General features: G+C 42.5%; 1 protein-coding gene across 1 annotated transcript; it reads left to right on the forward strand.

The window, feature by feature from the left end:
* On the forward strand, positions 1–2,323 carry LOC146389749 (nuclear factor 7, brain-like). The gene has a single exon (XM_084912934.1). It carries the CDS (start codon positions 559–561, stop codon positions 1,948–1,950), a length of 1,392 nt encoding a protein of 463 aa, XP_084769060.1. The 5' UTR covers positions 1–558; the 3' UTR covers positions 1,951–2,323.
* The last annotated feature ends 19,307 nt before the right edge of the window (positions 2,324–21,630 follow it).

Here is a 21,630-nt window from a genome sequence, read left to right on the forward strand (position 1 = left end):
CTGTGTGTGTGTGACTGCATTACACTCCCACTGCTGGGAACCTGAACAAGAACCAGAACAAAGTCTAAAATAGAAGCTGACAAACAGCTGCACCACCGAGTGACACTTTATTTTATAAACTTCACAACAGGTTTCATGTTGTGACCTGTGGAGGTGAAAAGACACAAAACCTGTTTTACAGCTTTTGAGCTGTAGGCAGGATTGAAACACACCTTAGTTAAAAGTCAAACAGCAACATTTTTCTCCTCCCCTCACGTCACTCAAATGTGACAAACCAGGAAACAGGAAGTTCTTCGTCCTCAGTAAAGAGAGACGCACAGACGATCAGACTGAGCTCAGACCAAACTAGCAGCTTCCTCTGAGTGAGTCCAGCTACAGGAGAGAAAAGTGGAAAACTCCAACACTGCTGCTTCAAGCTGCTGACGCTCCACACACTGAATGTGAGTTTGAGCAAAAACACGACTCAAAGGAAGTTTCAGTGAAGGTGGTAGAGGAGGGAGGGGAGCCAGGACTGACTGTACTTCCTGTCTGCTGTTTTCAGCTTCACTCACAGACTCAATGGCTTCCAGATCAGAGGAGGATCTCTGCTGTCCGGTCTGTCAGGAGGTCTTCAGAGATCCTGTTCTTCTGTCATGTAGCCACAGCTTCTGTAAAGACTGTCTGAAGAGATGGTGGAGAGAGAGACCAACACATGAGTGTCCAGTTTGTAAGAGAAGATCTTCAAAGGAAGAACCACCTTTAAGTCTGGCTTTAAAGAACCTGTGTGAGTCGTTCTTACAGGAGAGAGATCAGAGAGCTTCAGAGGCTCTCTGCAGTCTGCACTCTGAGAAACTCAAACTCTTCTGTCTGGACCATCAGCAGCCAGTGTGTGTCGTCTGCAGAGACTCAGAAAAACACACCAATCACAGATTCAGACCCATCGATGAAGCTGCACAACAACACAAGAAGGAACTTCAGGAAACTCTGGAGCCCTTAAAGAAGAAGTTAAAGGTTTGTGAAGAAGTTCAAGTGAAGTTTGATCAAACAGCAGAACACATTAAGGTCCAGGCCCGACACACAGAGAGGCAGATTAAGGAGCAGTTTAAGAAGCTTCACCAGTTTCTAGCAGAGGAAGAGGAGGCCAGGCTGGCTGCACTGAGGGAGGAAGAGGAGCAGAAGAGTGGGATGATGAAGGAGAAGATGGAGGCTCTGAGCAGAGAGATAGCAGCTCTTTCAGACACAGTCAGAGCCACAGAGGAGGAGCTGAGAGCTGAAGACGTCTCATTCCTGCACAACTACAAGGCTGCAGTGGAAAGAGTCCAGCGCTGCCCCCTGCTGGATGATCCACAGCTGCCCTCAGGAGCTCTGATAGACCAGGCCAAACACCTGGGCAACCTGACCTTCAACATCTGGAACAACATGAAGGACATGGTCTCCTACACTCCTCTCATCCTGGACCCAAACACTGCTCATCCAAACCTCATCCTGTCTGAAGATCTGACCAGTGTGAGAGGAGGAGGAGAGAGGCAGCAGCTTCCTGATAATCCAGAGAGGTTTGATTATTCCTACTCTGTCCTGGGCTCTGAGGGCTTTAACTCGGGGACTCACAGCTGGGATGTTGATGTTGGAGACAGTACAGGGTGGGACCTGGGTGTGTCAGCAGAGTCTGTGCAGAGGAAGGGAGACATACAGTCTGGATTATGGACAATATTTTTCTATGAAGGTGAATACTACACACTCTCACCATCAGCTCCTCTCACTGATCTCTCAGTCCAGAAGAAGCTCCAGAGGATCAGAGTGAATCTGGACTGGAACAGAGGAAAGCTGTCGTTCTCTGATCCTGATACTAACACACACATACACACCTTCACACACACTTTCACTCACAGGATGTTTCCATACATTTTTACTGCTGGTAAAGTGAAGGTGTTTCCGTTGAAGGTGTCAGTGTCAGTGCAGCAGATGAGTTGAGGATGATGATATTTCTAATGTTGTTTCCTGTCAGTGAGTTGAAGCTGTTAAACTGCAGCTGTCCTCCTGCTGCCTCGTTGTTCCAAAGCTCTTTGTTTCTCTTTTAGTTCTCACTGTTTCTTTCTGTTTCTGCTGTCCACCTTTTCACATGGAAAATCATTTCACTGTTTCTCACTGAATGACTCCCCAAACTAGATTTGAAATTCTATCAAGTTTCTAATCATTACAAGTGATTCATGTTTCTATTTGATGTGTAAATGGAGATGATTTAGTTTGCTGGGATATGGACTGACATGTGTTGAATGGGAGGAGCAGTTTGTTGTTGTCTTCTTGTCTGTTTATGACAACAATAAATATGTTGTTGAAACAATGATTCATGTTTAACTCCATATATGAAATGTTTCTGATCTTTGAATTCTGTTTGATTAAAGACTTTCTTCATGACACAAATGAGATTTCAGTGTATTAATAGAACTAAATAAGCTCAGAGTTGAAAGGCTGGAGTATTATGTACGTGCTTCACTGTCAGGATCTTCAGGGGGATTCAAAGGGAAACATCAAACTGCTGTAATGAGATAAACTAGTTGGGCTGAACACACTTATCTGTAGTTTGTCTCCATCCAGGATCATCAGAATATAATGAACATGTGTGCAGAGCCAAAAATGCTGCTGCCCTCTCAGCATGATGAGCTCCAGCCTTTGTTAACAGGAAAACAGGAAACATGAGACAACTTTCAGAGACAGTAACCAACTGTGGCCACAAGATGGCAGCAGCTGATCTGAGATCCTTTATTGGACAGAACGACTCTGCTCTGTGACGTCATCAGAGAGACGGCCTTCACTTTGATAGATCTGACGTCATGTCTGCACTGCGATGATGAAAGCTGATAAACACATGTTATTGATCCATGAAATCACCTCTGTCCTCTCAAGTGTAGCTGTTTACAGAGCTGATGCCCAGATGGCATCAGCTCGAGGGTCGTCAGGTCCTGCGCGGACCAACTGTGTGGGGTGATGGAGCACCTCTTCAACCTGAGCCTGAGGCTGGGAAGAGTCCCACAGCTCTGGAAAACCTCCTGTGTTGTACCAGTGCCAAAGACTTCACGCCCCAAGGACCTCAACAGCTACAGGCCGGTGGCTCTGACATCCCACCTGATGAAGACCCTGGAGTGGCTGGTCCTGGCTCAGCTTCGGCGCCATGTGAGCTCATCACTGGACCCACTTCAGTTTGCCTACCAGCCTGGTATTGGAGCGGATGATGCCGTCATTCACCTCCTACATCGTTCCCTCGCTCACCTGGAGACCGCTGGAAGCACTGTGAGAATCATGTTCTTTGATTTCTCCAGTGCCTTCAACACCATTCTTCCCTCGGTTCTAAAGGACAAGCTGGTGAACTCTGGAGTGGACCATCACCTCACTACCTGGATTTTGGACTACCTCACCGACCGACCACAGTATGTGAGGACTCAGGGCTGTGTGTCGGACAGGGTCGTCTGCAGTACGGGGGCCCCACAGGGAACGGTTCTGGCTCCGTTCCTCTTCACCATCTACACTGCAGACTTCTCCCACAACTCCACCCAGTGCTTCCTGCAGAAGTTCTCTGATGACTCTGCAATAGTCGGCCTCATCACTGATGGGGACGACAAGGAGTACAGAGGACTGACCCAAGACTTTGTGGACTGGTGCCAGCTGAACTACCTCCAGATCAACGCCAGTAAAACCAAGGAGCTGGTGGTAGACTTCCGCAGGCACAAACATCCTCCACTGCAACCACTGAACATCCAAGGTATGGACATTGAGGCTGTGGACAGCTACAGGTACCTTGGTGTTCATCTGAACAACAGACTGGACTGGACTCATAACTCAGACGCCCTCTACAGGAAAGGGCAGAGCAGGCTGTACCTGCTGCGGAGACTCAGGTCGTTTGGAGTGGAGGGCCCACTCCTGAAGACCTTCTATGACTCTGTGGTGGCCTCAGCCATCTTCTATGGTGTGGTCTGCTGGGGCGGCAGCATCTCTGCCGGGGACAGGAAGAGACTGAACAGGCTGATCCGAAGGGCCAGCTCTGTTCTAGGATGCCCTCTGGACCCAGTGGAGGTGGTGAGTGACAGGAGAATGGTGGCTAAGCTGTCATCACTGTTGGACAACATCTCCCACCCCATGCAGCAGACTGTGACAGCACTGAGCAGCTCCTTCAGTGGGAGACTGCGGCACCCACGGTGTGGGACGGAGAGATTTCGCAGGTCTTTCCTCCCCACTGCTGTCAGACTCCACAACAAAGACTCTAACTGATCAAACACACACATCCACACATGTGCAATAACACTAAGTGCAATAATCTTTTCTGTCATCGTTGTATTTTTACTCAGTTGTATATAGCATTTGTATTCTATTTTTATCTTATTGTATATTTATTTTATTTTATTCTACTGTATATAGTATTTTATTTTATTCTATTCTGTACAGTTGTGTACTGTATTTATTCTTATTGTATTCTAATTTTTGCTTCATAACTTTTTCACTGTCCACTTCCTGCTGTGACAAAACAAATTTCCCACGTGTGGGACTAATAAAGGTTATCTTATCTTATCTTATCTTAAAGAAGTCCTTCATCATCAAAACAGACAAACATGTATTTTCTGTATTAAGTGACGTCATCCTCACTCTAACCTCTTACATACATTCTGTTCAGTTTTCCTGCTGTAAGAAATAAACTGTGTGAAAATATAAATGCAGGGAAACATCCATTAATCACAGGTGAGCCGTTTGTTTCTGACTCACATTCAATGAGGCTTCAGGTGTAAATACCTCAGAAGTGTTTGTGAGTTCAGTAGAACCAGACCCAGTCAACCATCATGGCATCCACAGCACTACACAATGCAACAGAAAGGCCTTCATCATCTGCTGAACCACCTCTGAACCACGACGCTCTCCCTGCATCTAAAAGCTGTTAGTCAGGATGAGATGCTGCTGTGATCGCTCACAATTTACCTGTGAGATCTTTGTAAATATTGTCTTTGTTTCTGAAGGAAACACCTTTAGTCTGTTTGTATTTGGAGTGCAGATCTGGGCGTCCATCACTTTAACCTGCACACATTTAGTTATTGAGTGTAGTTGATGTTTGGGAGCATTTTGACCACAAAACACACAATCTGATGTTTGTTTGTAAAGATGTTGTTGATGAGACTTTGTAGAAAGCAGCTGGTCTGAGTGATGTGATCAGAGTGCAGTAGATAATGTCTGACAGCAGTTTGAAGAGGAAATGGATTCTGTTCTGTTCTTCACTCATCACCTACCTGACAGCTGACACCTCACACCTGTTTCTCACCTGCAGGTCACACAGGAGGATCTGTTGGACTGAAGGTCAGCCTGTCAGTTCCTGCTGTGCTTCTTGTTGCTGCTGCTGCTGTTTTCTTGATCTAGAGAAAACAAAAACCACAAAGGAATCAGGATCCAGCCTCATGTTGAGCTGCAGCAAAATAAAATGTCTGAATCTTTTTAAATCAGCACTCATGGGCTGTATCCCAATTCAGGGTCTGCAGCCTTAAAGGCCGCATTTTAAGGCCGATTACGTCACCGCGACGCGACGAAGGCTGCTCGAAATGCGGCCCTCAAATGCGTCCTTAATTTCCCTGAATTTTAAGGACGTGGCGGTGTAGACTTCGTGGCCCAATATGTCCCAGAATGCATAGCGCGGCGGTGGGTGTGGATAATTTTGCCGAAAAAAACGGCGGATGAGTAATCTTTAAGTAAGTACTGAATATTATGTCACTTATTTATGTGCAAATGTTTAATAACGAAGAACATTAAACATTACTGTTGGCCACATGTCGGCAAAGTTATGTGACATTAGTGACGTTTGTACTAACTTGGTTTTAAAGCCTTTACTTTCAAATATACGCCGTTCAATAGCTGAGCTTAATCTTACAGAGAATGATCAAAGCTCATGTAGAAAGAAACAAACAAATGAACAAAAGATTTTCTCCTTCATTTCTGTCAAACAAAGCTGTATGATTTAGTATCATGGTTGCTAGGCAACCTGGGCAGCGCAACGGAGGCTAGACCGTCCCATTTCACAAGCCTCGCACTTCCGGCCTTAGCGGTCTTTAAGTACGCGGCCCTTGAGGATCGTTGAGACTGCGTACTTTAGGGCTGCAGACCCTGAATTGGGATACAGCCATAGTCTCCCGCTGGTGATTTCAGCGTTGTCAGTGAACCTGGGGAACATGAGATGATGCTGGTAACAGATAGAAATCAAAGGGAGTGAACAGCAGACAGTTTTAGCTGAAGGTTTCAAACGCTTCCTGAAATTGGTTTGGTTTTAAGTTTCTGTAAAATAAAACCAAATGTTGTTGTGATTTGTCGCTGTATAAATAAAGTTGAATTGAATTTCTCTCAGAGCTCCAGTTTCTGTTGTCTGTCAGTAAACACAATCAGCCCCACTACCCGTAGCTCAGTCACTACCAAAACCAGACTTACTACAAACTTTGTTACAATCCATAGCCCAGTCAGTAGCTCAGTTAGTAGAGCAATCATTAGCTTTGTCATCAGTTCAGGCTCCAGTGCTTTCACCCATCCAGTCAGCCACTCATCTACCCCCTCAGCCAGGGGTCTCAATTAGGGCTGGGTATCGTCACTGATTTCTAGAATCGATTCGATTCACGATTCGATTCAATTCGATTTGAATCTGGTACATTTTGCCTCAGACAGTCAGAAATATTATAATTCAGATCAGTACATTTACATATTTTTGTATCTATAAAAAGGAAGCTGACACACGCAAGACTTTATCAAAGGTGTGAGCATCACAGCAGATGCCTTTGTGTCAAAGTAGCTGAGGATAAAACAAGGAAAAACATGAAGGTGATTTTCCTGGCCTGGGATTTTATAAAAATATTCTGCAGTCGATCAAAAACGAAAGAGAACCATTAATCAACTTATGAACATTACCTCTGAAGTTACTGAGGTTTTATTAGAGACACGGCTAAGGGTTTTGCATTTTGCATAATTTTAAAAAGTTTAAATTTGTTCAGAAGCCTGTTGAACGGCAGAAATTAGGTTTTCTTTTCGGAAGTAAGTGTCAAGGAGTGCTTTGTGGCAGGCAGGAGCAGGACCCAAAATGCAGGCGCTCAGACTCAAGGGATTAACTCAAAGTCACAGCTTTATTGGCTGGCAGGGAAAAAGCATACAAACGCAAACTAAACTGGGAAATAAGAAACTAAAACTCACAGGGAGATCCACACAGCAAGAGGGACGACACAACACTGACTCAGAGAAACACAGGGGTTAAATACACTGGGAAGTAACGAGGGGAATGAGACACAAAAGGAGGGCACAGCTGGGAGAAATCAGAACTGACGAGACAAGGAAGCGTAACCTGAACACACTGAGATCAGACACGGACCTTCAAAATAAAACAGGAAACACACATGCAAAGACACAGACTCAGAGACGTGGGCTTAACACAGAGACCTGACTAACCTAGAGGTGATACACAGGCAGGGACGACAGAAAACAAAGGGAGCACAGAATAAACACTGGGAAACCAAAAACACAAACAGTTATAATTCATACTATCAAAATTAAGAGCACAAAATCAAAAACACTGGGTCACCGACCCAGAACCATGACAGTAAGTAAAAGGAAAGAAAAACCAGCGTCCGACAGCGCTGTAAACAACAGTAGACTTGTGCGTAACAAGCAAGCGAATAATACAGAAAACAGATTTTTAGACGGGGAACTGTTCTTGAAGTACACTGAGAGAGAGAGAGAGAGAGAGAGAGAGAGAGCTGTGCATGAAGTGTGATTTTATCGTGGTGGAAGCAAAACAGTAAAAGTCAGAGTGAATTCATGACGATGTTTATGTGAAGCATAGTTTGGATCTTCTTTTGCTGCTGGTTCAGTCAATATTGTTTGGAGAGAGATAAAACTAACAGCTTTAGAATTGGCGCAAAAAGGGCGTAAACACAAAGCGCGGACCCGCCGAAACATCAGAATCAGCGAGCTGTTGGCTTTCAGCCCCGAACGTGTCCATGCTGTCTGGTGAGAAAGGCACATCTCACTGATTCTGATCCGGCGGCGGTTCCACGCTTTGTGTTTACGTCTTTGTGCAGAATCGGTGTACCTACTCTCATTTACTGTTTTAGCTGTTTGGTGGTTGTTGAAATTTTGTGAGGTTTAACCTGAAATTCTGGCTTTTCGGGCAAAATAAATTTATATTAAAAAATCAATTCAGGATTTCAATGAATCGATATCACGTTATCCAAGCCAGAATCGTTTTTAATCGATAAATCGATTATCAAAACCCACCCCTAGTCTCAATGCCTTCGGGTCCAGCATCACTCCCTGCTGGAAGCTCGAGTGAGCCAACCCAGCACTTCCCGGCTCCCACGCCGCTGTCCGTCTCCGCTGGCAGTTCAGGAGAACTGTTTCAGCCGTCTGCCTCTGCTGAAGGGTCCGAGGGGCCTGTTCAGCCGCCCGTCTCTGCTGGAGGGTCCAGGAGGCCCGTCCAGTCGTCTTTTGTTTCAGCTGGGGGTTCAGGAGAACCCAGCCAGCATCCTGCTACGTCAGCTGGAGGGCCAGAGAAGCCAGTCTAGCCTCAAGTCTCAAGTCGGATTCCTGACCTTCTGATTTCTTGGACTGTTTCAAGATCTCCAGTGTTTGTGTGTTGAACTGTTTTTCTTGTATTTATGGACTGTTCTGGACTCTTGCTCCTTGTGTCTCCCTCGAGTTTTCCATTCCTTGATTACATCCCTGTGTATATTATCCCTGTGTTTGCCCTTGCTCGGTGTCGCGTCATACCCTCAGATCCTGCCTGTGTGTTCCTGTTTGGTTTCATGTTTTGGTTTCTGTTTTTGTTTGGTGCTAGCAATAAAAGCTGAAGTTTTCAGTTACATTCTGACTCAGAGTCCTACATTTGGATCCTCATTTCCACCTGCCCGCACAGGGAGCCCTGACAATAGCATTTCTTTTTATCCAAAATGAATTTAACATTTTATCTTTAGTATGTCAGTCAGTATCAGGTCAGATGAATAACATTGGATGAGATGGACACACAGAGACTGTCATCACAGCTGAGAGGAAGTAAAAGGCTTTAACATCCAGGCTTAAAAGTGATGTAGAGAGCTAAAGCTAAAGCTCTGCTTTCTTTGTGTGCTTGTGCTAACAGTAATTTTATTCTTTATTCTTCCTTAAGAATGTAAATTAAACCAAAACTTTGACCTGTATGTTAAACGAGAAATGTACCTTTTATATTCTCACAAATGTGAAGTGAACCTGTCGTTATACACGACTCTGAATGAGAGAAACAATATAAAGTGCTGTGATGATTAAATACAGATTCACAGTTCATATCAGACTGAGCTGACAGTTGATTATGGCTGATACTAATCAGAGCAGAATCAGCTGAATAACCATGTTAAGTTAAACCAAAATGACAGTAAGAGACTATAATGTGAAAATGTGATGGTGATTCTAATATTAGGATTTTAACTAAAAAGCTTGAGTAGAAACGGCCATGAGAGATATCAGGGTGTGTTTGAGTTTGGAGGCCGAGCTGTTATTAAAACATGACGCTCTGATATCTGAATGCTGACTTTTTAAATATATGATTGAGTTAAAATAAATTCAGTAAACTGTGATTGACAAACAGTTTTGAAGAGAAAACATGTTTGAATTAAAAGGGATTCAGTCTAAAATTAATGTGCGAATGAAATTTAAATCTGATGGTTCTTCAGTTCTAAGGTCAAATGGTGGAGAGTCCCAGATATAAACCCAGTGGGAGTATCCCCCCACAGAGGGACAAAAGGACCCCCTGATGATCCTCTAATCGCCTGAGCCAAGGTGTGAAACTGGGTGTGGGTCCCAATCAGCCAGAGTTTCGGGTGTGTTCATTGTGAAACCTGGCCCCACCTTATCATGCGAATTCCTGAGGTCAGATGGCCCAGGATGTGAGTGGGCGTTAAGGCGTCTGGGAAGGGATCTCAAAACTGGATTATAGATGGCAGAGAGTTGGTGTCGTAAACCCCCGCCTCTGTTCAAAGATGGTCGCTCACAGTGGACATAGATGGCTTCTTTCACTCCTCTTTCAAACCATCTGTCCTCTCTGTCCAAAATGTGAACATTGGCATCCTCGAAAGAGTGTCCTTTATCCTTAAGATGCAGATGGACTGCTGAGTCTTGTCCTGTGGAGGTGGCTCTTCTGTGTTGTGCCATGCGCTTGTGAAGTGGCTGTTTGGTCTCTCCAATGTAGAGGTCTGGGCATTCCTCGCTGCACTGTACAGCATACACCACATTGTTAAGTCTGTGTTTTGGCGTTTTGTCTTTCGGGTGAACCAGTTTTTGTCTGAGCGTGTTGCTGGGTCTGAAATGCACCGGGATGTCATGCTTGGAGAAAACTCTCCTAAGTTTTTCTGATACACCGGCTACATAGGGGATGACAATGTTGTTGCGTCTGTCCTTCTTATCCTCCCTCGCTGGTGTCTGGTCTTCTGAAGCCATCTATGTCCACTGTGAGCGACCATCTTTGAACAGAGGCGGGGGTTATGACACCAGCTCTCTGCCATCTATAATCCAGTTTTGAGATCCCTTCCCAGACGCCTTAACGCCCACTCACATCCTGGGCCATCTGACCTCAGGAATTCGCATGATAAGGTGGGGCCAGGTTTCACAATGAACACACCCGAAACTCTGGCTGATTGGGACCCACACCCAGTTTCACACCTTGGCTCAGGCGATTAGAGGATCATCAGGGGGTCCTTTTGTCCCTCTGTGGGGGGATACTCCCACTAGGTTTATATCTGGGACTCCCCACCATTTGACCTTAGAACTGAAGAAGCTTCTCGGATGAGAGGTGAAACGTCTTCAAGTAACTTAAAGAAGTCCAGACGCTTTTCTTTGCAAGCTCCTTTGACTATGATGACCTGGATGACTGAGAACCTTCACAGACTTAAATCTGATGGAATTTCTATGTTAAGAAGTGATGGCAATGAAAAAAACTTTTGGCTTAGTTAACAGGGGGTGAAAGGTCAGAGATGGAGAGAACGCCAGGCTGGGGCTGAATATCAGTGAATTATATGCAAATCTGATTGGATGACAGGACAGAGCATAAACTGAAGCTCGCAGGGCAAGCTCTGGGTCTCCTGCCTCTGTGAGATCAGCAGGTCAAAGATTCAATGCCAGAAGTTCACCGTTCCAGCAGCGACGCTAAGGGCAGTGAGCGCTGCCCCCAGCTGTGTACTTGACTCTTTCTCTGCTCGTCTTCATCGTTGCCATGTTGGATTATAAAAGCACCTCTCTCCTCCCAAAGATAAGGACAGAAGCAGCATCAGCTAAGAGCAGGTTATTTTGATAAGTTTATATGGTTAATTCTTTGTAATTTATTTGTGATTATTGTTATTTGTGATTCTGTGTTTGCTTTGCTGCTGTTTTAAAATTTCCTTCATGGACCTCAAAGTCCAAATTGTGGACTTTCTTTTTCCTTTGTGAACCAGTGAAGATGAAATCTGAGCATTTATGAGTGTTAGTGTAAGTAGCTATTACAGGTTACTCCAGCCTCCTGGGGCCGACTGTCCAGGCCTCTAAAACCCTCCCAGATGAAAAAGTGCCCGATCGAGAGGTGATCTGCTGCTAATTGTCAGGGTTCCTGGGTCGTTGACCCAGTGCTTTCAGTTTTGTTCATGTTCAGTTTATTTTGCCACTTCCATGTTCTCACTTCCTGCTTTTCCTGTCTCGTGTCATTAGCCAGATTATGTTCAGCTGTGTACTCACCGGTCTCTCATTATCATCCTCATCAGTCTGTGTATTTAAGCCCTCTGTTTCTACTCGTTCACTGTCGTGTCATTGATGTTGATGTTATCTCTCCGTATGTATGTTCAGTTCAGCCAGCCAGTCTTTCAGTCAGTCAGTCCTTCGTTCCTGCCCTGTTCATCCACGATTCATAATAAACCATCTTCAGTTCTTCACTATCCACGAGTCCTGCGTTTGGGTCACTTCCTCGCCTCCACACACGACACTCCTGACACTAATGGGTGACCGAACCTACTCAGGTCTCCAGCTCTTATCAGAGGAGGCAGTGAAGACACCTGAACATCAAGACAGTCAGGCTGGGCGAGTCTGTGATTACATACTTTTATCTAAGTACAATCTGAGTGTTTTACCTGTAAGTACTGTTATATGGCGAATACTTTTACAGAAGTTCTTGCCTTCAAAATAAAACAGTGCTAAATGTAACAAGTAGACAGCAGCACTGATGTCATTAGTTTGAAAAGCTTCCTCTATGGTCCATTAAAGCCTTAAGAAAAATAGCAGGATGCTAGAACATCACATTTTATAACATGACAGTAAAACTAGCTCACAGAGATCATGTTCGATATCTTCTTCCACAATCTGAGCTCTGAGCTCCCTTCATTCAGTAAGAGAGGAGCTGCTGTCAGAGCAAAGCACTGCTGAGCATAAGTGGAGCGAGCCTGGGTCCAGCTATATGAGTGGTGTCTTGTTTTGGTCAAGATTTTGAATTGCTTGGCCTTTGAATCCTGTGTGGAGCTCATAGAGTAGGCTAAGTGCAGAGAGGCCCACAGTGGGTGCACACACAGGATATAGATCCACAAAGCACTTATCTGTCGCTCATTTCTATTCATAGCTTTGGGTTGAAGAGGAAGAAGTGTTTTCTGTTTAAACCGCTTCCTGCTTCGTACTGAAACAACTGCTCCACATTATGTGGAAAACTGAGGGAACCTGCTGAGCTCCTCCAACACACTTCACCTTTGTGATGCTTTTATTTTATGACACAGTGTTTTATTTATTGATTTATATTGTTTTGGTTTCCTGATTGTAGCACTAAGAGATCAGAGGTGTTCAAGCTTGTTCCACATGAAGCTGCTCAGCAGTTTGTTTGCATCAGCTGATTCAACAGATCAGTAAACCTGTGCTAAAAATAACTTTTACAGTCACAAACAAATGAAAAATGGATCATCTGGAAGCTCTTGTGGGCTGTGACTAATAACATGGCTGTTTTGATAAGATTTGATCTTTTGCTCTTTTTCAAATGAGAAATTCAAATTCTTCTGAATCTGTTTTTTTCTCACATTTGTCTACAAGAAGAACAAACTGAGATGGAACAGACATTACTGAACCTGAGAAACTGGACAGTGTTTAGAAACTCTACATGTTAGTGGTTAGCAGCTTAGTCGGGATAGGTTAATTGAAAAATCTAAATTGCCATAAAGTCACAAACCAGGTTAGAGGTTAAACTGGCAGTAAGAAGGAGAGGGACAAGAAGTGATGGGGCTGAGATTAAAGTTCAGCTTCATAACTGGACAGTTTTATTTAATGCTGAAGTCTTACTTGGAGAGCTGTGAGTATATTTTGAATTTCACTTCTCATATCCCCTGATGTAAAATGCGCTGTTATTGTTTAAACAGCTGACTCTTAATTAAATCTAACATTAAAAAAATTTAATTCAGGAGGAAACATTTTCTCCCAGATCAAAAACAGCGTGTTAATATGTGGAGATCCTGAATGCTGCTTCAAAAATGATCAGTTAATAATTTAAATATTTGCTCTTCCAAACCCAAGCAGCTGTCTGTTGTCAGTTTTGAGTGTCTACTAAAAGCGTTCTAACATCTCACCTGTTTGTTATTATTATTATGTTATTACATGGACAGTTTTCCCAGAATGCAGTAGCTCAAGAGCTGATTGGAGACCAAAACATCCTATCAGAATTTTTTGCATCCAAGCCTGTGATTGGTTGGTTTTGTTGCACAAATATAAGGCTATACAGAAAGAGTTGAAGGCCCAGGGGCAGAGATGTTGAGGGCCACACTGCAAGCAGGTCCGCAGAGATCTGAGCAAGAGAAAAAAATGAAAAACTGAGCAAGATGGGCTGTAGTTTAAAACTGAAGTTTCTAAAGTCTCCACTAAATCAGGGTTAGATGTGTGTGAAGGTGTGAAGCTTGCTGGATGTGAATTATCATGTGACCTCATGGGGGCAGTGCTGTTACACACTCAGACTGTAGGACATACTAAGTGTTAAAGTAAATCAGCTTTAAACCATAAACCATCTTTTTCCAGTGTTTCCAGAGTGATTTCTGATGACATCAAACTGTTTGTGTGTCTGTTGTCACAGCAGCAGCAGCCATCAGTGACAGCAGCACACAAAAGCAACACAACAGCAGGTTAAAATACAGGAGGAGCAATTCATTTCTAATGTCTGACCAGTTTGTAGTTTATGTGTTTGAGTTCAGTTTAAAAATGTTATACTGATCATAAGTTTCAAACAAACAACATATAAGAACATAAGATGGAAACAAACACAGACAGAGTGAAACTGTGTTTGTTTCCTTCCTGCTTTCCTGGTTTTTGTATGTTTGTCACACTTAAATGTTTCAGATCAAAGACATTTAAATATTAACAAAGAAAACAAAAAATGAAGTTTGTAAATTGAGGTGTTTGTTATTAAGGGAACAAATCCGAACCTACATGTTCCTGATCTGAAACATTTAAGTGTGACAAATATACAAGGAACAGGAAATCAGTTTGAACAACTATAATCAGACTTTCAACCCTTTTTACTGAACACTCAGAAAATTCTCCACTAACATCACTTTGTATCCACTGTCACTCTAATGGATCCTAGAAAATAAAATAAAACACATTCAAAGACTATTTTCTGTTGAGAAGAAGTTTTTTTTTGCTGTTATTATATTTTTCTAAACAAGGAAAACACCAAACACAATTCTCCAGCTGCCCTGGAGCAGATTGTAATCATTGCACTAGACGAGCTTCATCATGTTTCATAATCTCCTTTCTCTGACCTCAGTGAAAACACCAAGATGTGAAGGAAAGGTCGCTAGGAGAACAGATAAGGAGTTAGGAAAGTAACAAAGCTGTGTGATGAGAATGACCTTACACCCGTTTCTCATTAACAACGTGATGCTGGATGTCCAAAGGATAAAAACTACAATCACCAGAAGATGGACTACAAAACGTGCATCTTACTTTTCCACAGTGTGTTCTGACCCTGGTGTTTCAAAAACATGTGTTCACTACAAAGGCTGAAATTATAAAGAAGATTTATTGTCAGATTTACTAACATGTGCAGCAGAAATGTGAGAGAAAGGCACCTTTTAAGGAAACGCCTTGTTGGAGAAAAAGTTCAAATTAACCCGCCTACAAATACACACACATGCAATGAAAAAGCAGCTTACACTCATGAACACGTGAAGATTTTTCAGCAAGCTTGAAACAGGGAAACTTAACATACTTAATTGTATCCATTACTAACAAATAAACTCTCTGGGTTGCAGGACAACAACTTAACTTCAAAAAAGAAAGAGACTGGTAGAGACCAGCCAGTGATGAAAAAGAAGTTAGTGGTTAATAGTCAAATCGTGAGATGCTTTCTGCTGATTGAACAACACAAGTGATTACTGAAGGAAGGAAAATTCTCTTCTGTGAGTTTAAACATGATCTTGATAACTCTGCATTAACACTGTGCAGGACAGTGACCAACACGGATGATCGGGCAGCAGAGAAAAGGGCAGACCAGAGACAGGAGGAGCAACTGTGGTCAAAAGGCACCTCAGAATGGACAAAACACAGAAGAAGATGCAGGTTTCACCTGCAGTGAGCATGGACACTAGAGAAAGCACTGTCCCAATGGGGGTCAGAACCAGGATGGACTGAACTTTGAACAGCAACAATGGTCACAAACAGACTGAAAATGAGGAGGGCAGGACCCCAGGGCACGCTTCAGGCCGTGGTTTACCCAAAACACCAGAACAGGAAAGTGATGAACACACACACACACACATCTACACACACGCTGATTCAGCTTGAAGTGAAATACACACATGAACACATGTGCACTCGTTGACTGAGTGAGAAATGACACACACACCTAAATCGAAATGCTGATTCACTGAGAAGTGATCCACACACAAATACACATGCACACGCTTGTGCAATGAAGAGTGATGCACACACACGCTGATGCAATGAAGAATGCTTTGCTAACAAATGCTTATGCTGATACGCAAAATGCTGCACACAAACATCCAAATAGATAATTTTTATAAGAAGCCATTGATTACTTAGAATGTGTTTTATGTCACCCAGAGGGCCTTTATGTAGATTTAAGGAACAAGGTCTAAAATTGTCTGGTTATGAAAAGAATGTCTGTGTATGGCTCAAGGCCTCGACTGAATTGTTTACTGTGCTTCCCACAGCCCTGATGAGGAGCAGTGGTACAGAGTGAAAATGATGACCTAATGGTGTAAGGTTTATTTCGGAGCGCCGCATTTTCTGTGATTAAGATTTAATTCAAGGCGGAACAAAAGGTGCTATAGCACCTGAGGTTCTTATTCCCACACAATATTGTCCCGGGAGGGAGAAAAACTTTCCTGTCAATTTCTGGTTGATTTTTGGGTTTTGCTTAACACTAGGTTGGTTTTATCAGTGAGGTTTGGATTGTTTTCTTTCTCTAAGAGAGAGAGAGATGGTTTTATGCTTGGACATGTTTGCAACGGGCCCTAGTATGTGTTATTTTATTAGTATTTTATTGGTTACGTCTGTTTTTGCTTTTGTTACAGTGCACTGAGATAAGAACATGTGAGAGGTGTGATCCACTGGTGGTGATGTTTTGATATTTTGTGAGTTCATGATTTAACAATCAGCTCTTTAAACCAGGCCTGGAAGATTGAAATTTAAAGTGCTATGAAATATTCTTACTGGAAACAGTTGCAAAGTGTGTTTCTCCATGATTATAATGGGCTTGGGAGAAATTCACTTATAAGGAACACTGATCACAGGAGATAGTCCTGAGTCTAAAAGGATTGCAGCGAGTCAATTCAGTACAAAATAACAGGGAAGTGTTTTCCTTTAAAATGATGACGTAATGTTGCTGGTGATGGATGCTCGAATAGGTTGCACGTGAAACTCCATTATCAGCAACATCTGGTATGAATGTGTGTGATTGAATGCATGCGACTGGACTGTGATGGATGGACGATGTAGACTAAAAGTTTTGACTGACTTGATACTGAGACAAAAACTGCACCGACCTTAGGAGGAGTAAATGTTGAGCAACAATTCACCCAGCCTGCAACAGACGGGTGGATGCTTTGTTTTGTTTTTGCTGGAGGATAACAGAGATCAGAGGGGGAGACTGTAGCTTCCCATGAGAGTGTGGAACTGCAGACTTATCCCTTTGGTTGCTAATTTTGAGTTACTGATGTTTGCATTAAGGAAATTGTGTTTTATTGGCTGTGTTTTGATTAAGGTATCAGATTATATTGTTGGGAATGCCAAATGTTACAGTGGAGAAAAATATGTTACTATTAACCATAGCAGGCCACTGTAAAAGGTCAATTAAATTTTATAGAGGAAAAAGCCAAAACTTTAACAATATTTATTAATAATAGGGAAATGGTAGACTTGTCACATTCAAAATAGAGATATGTAATAACAAACACTGGTCCACGTGACCGAGGTTTTTTCCCCTTAAAATAGTAAATTATAAAAACTAGAATAGAACCGACAGGGGTATGTGATAGGATGTGGTACTGCAAAAGAACAAGAGCAAAGTAAAGAAAGAAAACCTATTGTGTTTAGTTTTGATAAATTCAAATTAAAATGTACCATTACACTCAGACGATCAATATGAAATCAAGTATATGCAAATTTTGTATGAAGTACATGACTGATAACTGTTCTGTCCTGAGCTTTTGTTTCCTATAGCACCCACTTGACCACACCAACAGTTTTTCGCCACCAAAGGAGGGTAATTGCAAATATTCAAGGGAGGAATATCACCAAAAGTGAGAAAGGTAAGCCCCGATGAGGGTGATTCAATTCAATTCAATTCAATTCAATTCAATTTTATTTATATAGCGCCAAATCACAACAAAAGTCGCCTCAAGGCGCTTCATAGATACAGAGAAAAACCCAACAATCATATGACCCCCTATGAGCAAGCACTTTGGCGACAGTGGGAAGGAAAAACTCCCTTTTAACAGGAAGAAACCTCCGGCAGAACCAGGCTCAGGGAGGGGCGGCCATCTGCTGCGACCGGTTGGGGTGAGAGAAGGAAGACAGGATAAAAGACATGCTGTGGAAGAGAGACAGAGGTTAATAACAGATATGATTCAATGCAGAGAGGTCTATTAATACATAGTGAGTGAGAAAGGTGACTGGAAAGGAAAAACTCAATGCATCTTGGGAATCCCCCGGCAGCCTACGTCTATTGCAGCATAACTAAGGGAGGATTCAGGGTCACCTGGTCCAGCCCTAACTATATGCTTTAGCAAAAAGGAAAGTTTTAAGCCTAATCTTGAAAGTAGAGATAGTTTCTGTCTCCCGAATCCAAACTGGAAGCTGGTTCCACAGAAGAGGGGCCTGAAAACTGAAGGCTCTGCCTCCCATTCTACTTTTAAATACTCTAGGAACAACAAGTAGGCCTGCAGAGCGAGAGCGAAGTGCTCTAATAGGGTGATATGGTACTACAAGGTCATTAAGATAAGATGGGGCCTGATTATTTAAGACCTTGTATGTGAGGAGCAGGATTTTGAATTCAATTCTGGATTTAACAGGAAGCCAATGAAGGGAAGCCAAAACAGGAGAAATATGCTCTCTCCTTCTAGTCCCTGTCAGTACTCTTGCTGCAGCATTTTGGATTAGCTGAAGGCTTTTCAGTGAGTTTTTTGGACATCCTAATAATAATGAATTACAGTAGTCCAGCCTGGAAGTAATAAATGCATGAACTAGTTTTTCAGCGTCACTCTGAGACAGGATATTTCTAATTTTAGAGATGTTGCGCAAATGGAAGAAAGCAGTCTTACATATTTGTTTAATATGTGCGTTGAAGGACATGTCCTGGTCAAAAATGACTCCAAGGTTCCTCACAGCGTTACTGGAGGCCAAGGTAATGCCATCCAGAGTATGAATCTGGTTAGATACCATATTTCTAAGATTTTCAGGGCCGAGTACAATAACCTCAGTTTTATCTGAATTAAGAAGCAGAAAGTTAGCGGCCATCCAGGTCTTTATGTCTTTAAGACATTCCTGCAGTTTAACTAATTGGTGTGTGTTATCTGGCTTCATGGACAGATAGAGCTGGGTGTCATCTGCATAGCAGTGAAAATGTATGCTATGTCTTCTAATGATGCTGCCTAAGGGAAGCATGTATAATGTAAACAGAATTGGTCCTAGCACTGAACCCTGTGGAACTCCATAATTAACCTCAGTGTGTGAAGAGGACTCTCCATTTACATGCACAAATTGGAGTCTATTAGATAGATATGATACAAACCACTGCAGTGCAGTACCTGTAATACCTACAGCATGTTCTAATCGCTCTAATAGGATATTATGGTCGACAGTATCGAACGCTGCACTGAGGTCTAGCAGGACAAGCACAGAGATGAGTCCACTGTCAGAGGCCATAAGAAGATCATTTGTAACCTTCACTAAAGCTGTTTCTGTGCTGTGATGAGCTCTGAAACCTGACTGAAACTCTTCAAATAAACCATTCCTCTGCAGATGATCTGTTAGCTGTTTGACAACTACTCTTTCAAGGATTTTTGATATGAAAGGAAGGTTGGAGATTGGCCTATAATTAGCTAAGACTGCTGGGTCTAGAGATGGCTTTTTGAGTAAAGGTTTAACCACAGCCAGCTTGAAGGCCTGTGGTACATAGCCGACCATTAGAGATAGGTTGATCATATTTAAGATCGAAGAATTAATCAATGGCAGGACTTCTTTGAGCAGTTTTGTAGGAATGGGGTCTAAAAGACACGTTGATGGTTTGGAGGAAGTAATTATTGAAGTTAACTCAGAAAGATCAATTGGAGAAAAAGAGTCTAACTTAACATCAATGGTACTAAGAGTAGCTGTAGATAATATTACATCTGTGGGATGATTACTGGTAATTTTTTCTCTAATGATAAAAATTTTATTTGTGAAGAAGTTCATGAAGTCATTACTAGTTAACGTTAAAGGGATGGTTGGCTCAACAGAGCTCTGACTCTTTGTCAGCCTGGCTACAGTGCTGAAGAGAAACCTGGGGTTGTTCTTATTTTCTTCAATCAGTGATGAATAGTAAGATGTTCTGGCTTTGCGGAGGGCTTTCTTATAAAGCAGCAAACTATTTCTCCAGGCTAAATGATGATGATACCATAAATTTCACTTAAGGTCAAATTCTTAAAATTTGACACCAAACATAAAAATTCTTCAAACATTTAGAGACAGAGTGGAGTTCTAGATAAACATAATGTAGCAAACCACATAAGGATGGAGCGTTGGAATTGATAAGATGGTGAAATAACACGCAGTAAAAAGCTGACCATGTTGATTATGTTTATTCCAGTGTGCAGAGATTGGCTAGTCTGACCAGGTAATGTAATAAAAAGGATTGTCAGAACAGGTAGCGTTAAAGTGACCTTTGACAGTCCAGACTGGGATGGCGTTGGACATCCTCAGGGTGGAAAAGGGTTGGTGTGACCAAGGTGTGGTTTGGCTTGTTGTATGTATATTTCAAGATGATATGGCTCTGGATGGACCAGTTACCAGGGCATGGAAGGAGGACAGACTCATTAAATGAGGAGAAGGAATTTTCTGGGATTGAAGATCCTCTGGGAGAGTGGTTGACTAAAGCATGCAAAAAATAAAAGCTATCATTTTGTTATTAATTGGTAATAGATTGATAATTAACCACATTCACAGCTGTATTGACTTGTTATAGACGCAGTCTACTTCATGTTCAAGCACTCTACCTAACAGATTGGAAACAGTGACACTAAGGGAAGAATATGCAGTGCCGCACTATCAGGTGCCAGTGACGGTTGGGCTCAGTGAATCAGGTGAGCTGGATTCATGGCTGAATCAAGACATGTGAAGTACATATTAATACAGGTTTTGTTTCTAGGTAGTTCTGCGGACGCATGCTCTGGGCAGAGCCAGGAGTTTAACAGATCTAACAGGACGACAACGCTGGAGCAACGATACTGGAGAGGAGAATTTCTGATGCTTTCTGAGATATGATGTCACTAACTTTTTCTTTTAATTTCTAGCTTCGATGAATTGACACATGGGAGTGTGTCAAAAGGGGGAAGTTGAGTTTTAACATCAAACAATGGTTATATGAACATTTTTATGACTTTATTTGTGTGTTTAATAATTTAGGTATGGTAAAACTTATATAAGTTTGTAATGTGTTAGAATTAATAATGGTTCATTTGCTTTTGATTTCTTTTACTAAACTAAGCGGTTATAATCATTTTCATACACACATTGCGAATGTGCTCGTAATGAGTTGGCACTCAGTCTTTTGAAGGTCATAAGCTTCGTTCGGCGTGATGGTCCGGACTGATATATTGCAGGTATTGACTTTGAGTGCAGAGGGCTAAATGCAAACACGCTTACACACACATAGATTATGATGAGAATAAGTCCCTGGGTCAGAGAGTCCTGAACATGATATTCTAAACCAATTTTGAATCACCAGAAGATCAGTAGATAACAACATTAGATTATTAGAGCTAGGGAGAGAGGTGTTTTGGTTTTGTGCCTTACAGAGAAAGGAACAGACACCAGACGAGGTCACAGAGATATGAGGATCCTTCGCAGCAGAGACAGACACAGAGACTGGGTCATGCAGTTTGGGCTCCGACTAATCACCTCGAGAAG

This window comes from Perissodus microlepis, chromosome 3 (genome assembly GCF_051167445.1).
Source record: "Perissodus microlepis isolate ML-2025 ecotype Zambia chromosome 3, ASM5116744v1, whole genome shotgun sequence".
NCBI lineage: Eukaryota > Metazoa > Chordata > Actinopteri > Cichliformes > Cichlidae > Perissodus > Perissodus microlepis.

What these genes read in the sequence shown, in the direction of transcription:
- LOC146389749 (XM_084912934.1), top strand. Translation starts at nt 559, where the DNA reads ATGGCTTCCAGATCAGAGGAGGATCTCTGCTGTCCGGTCTGTCAGGAG.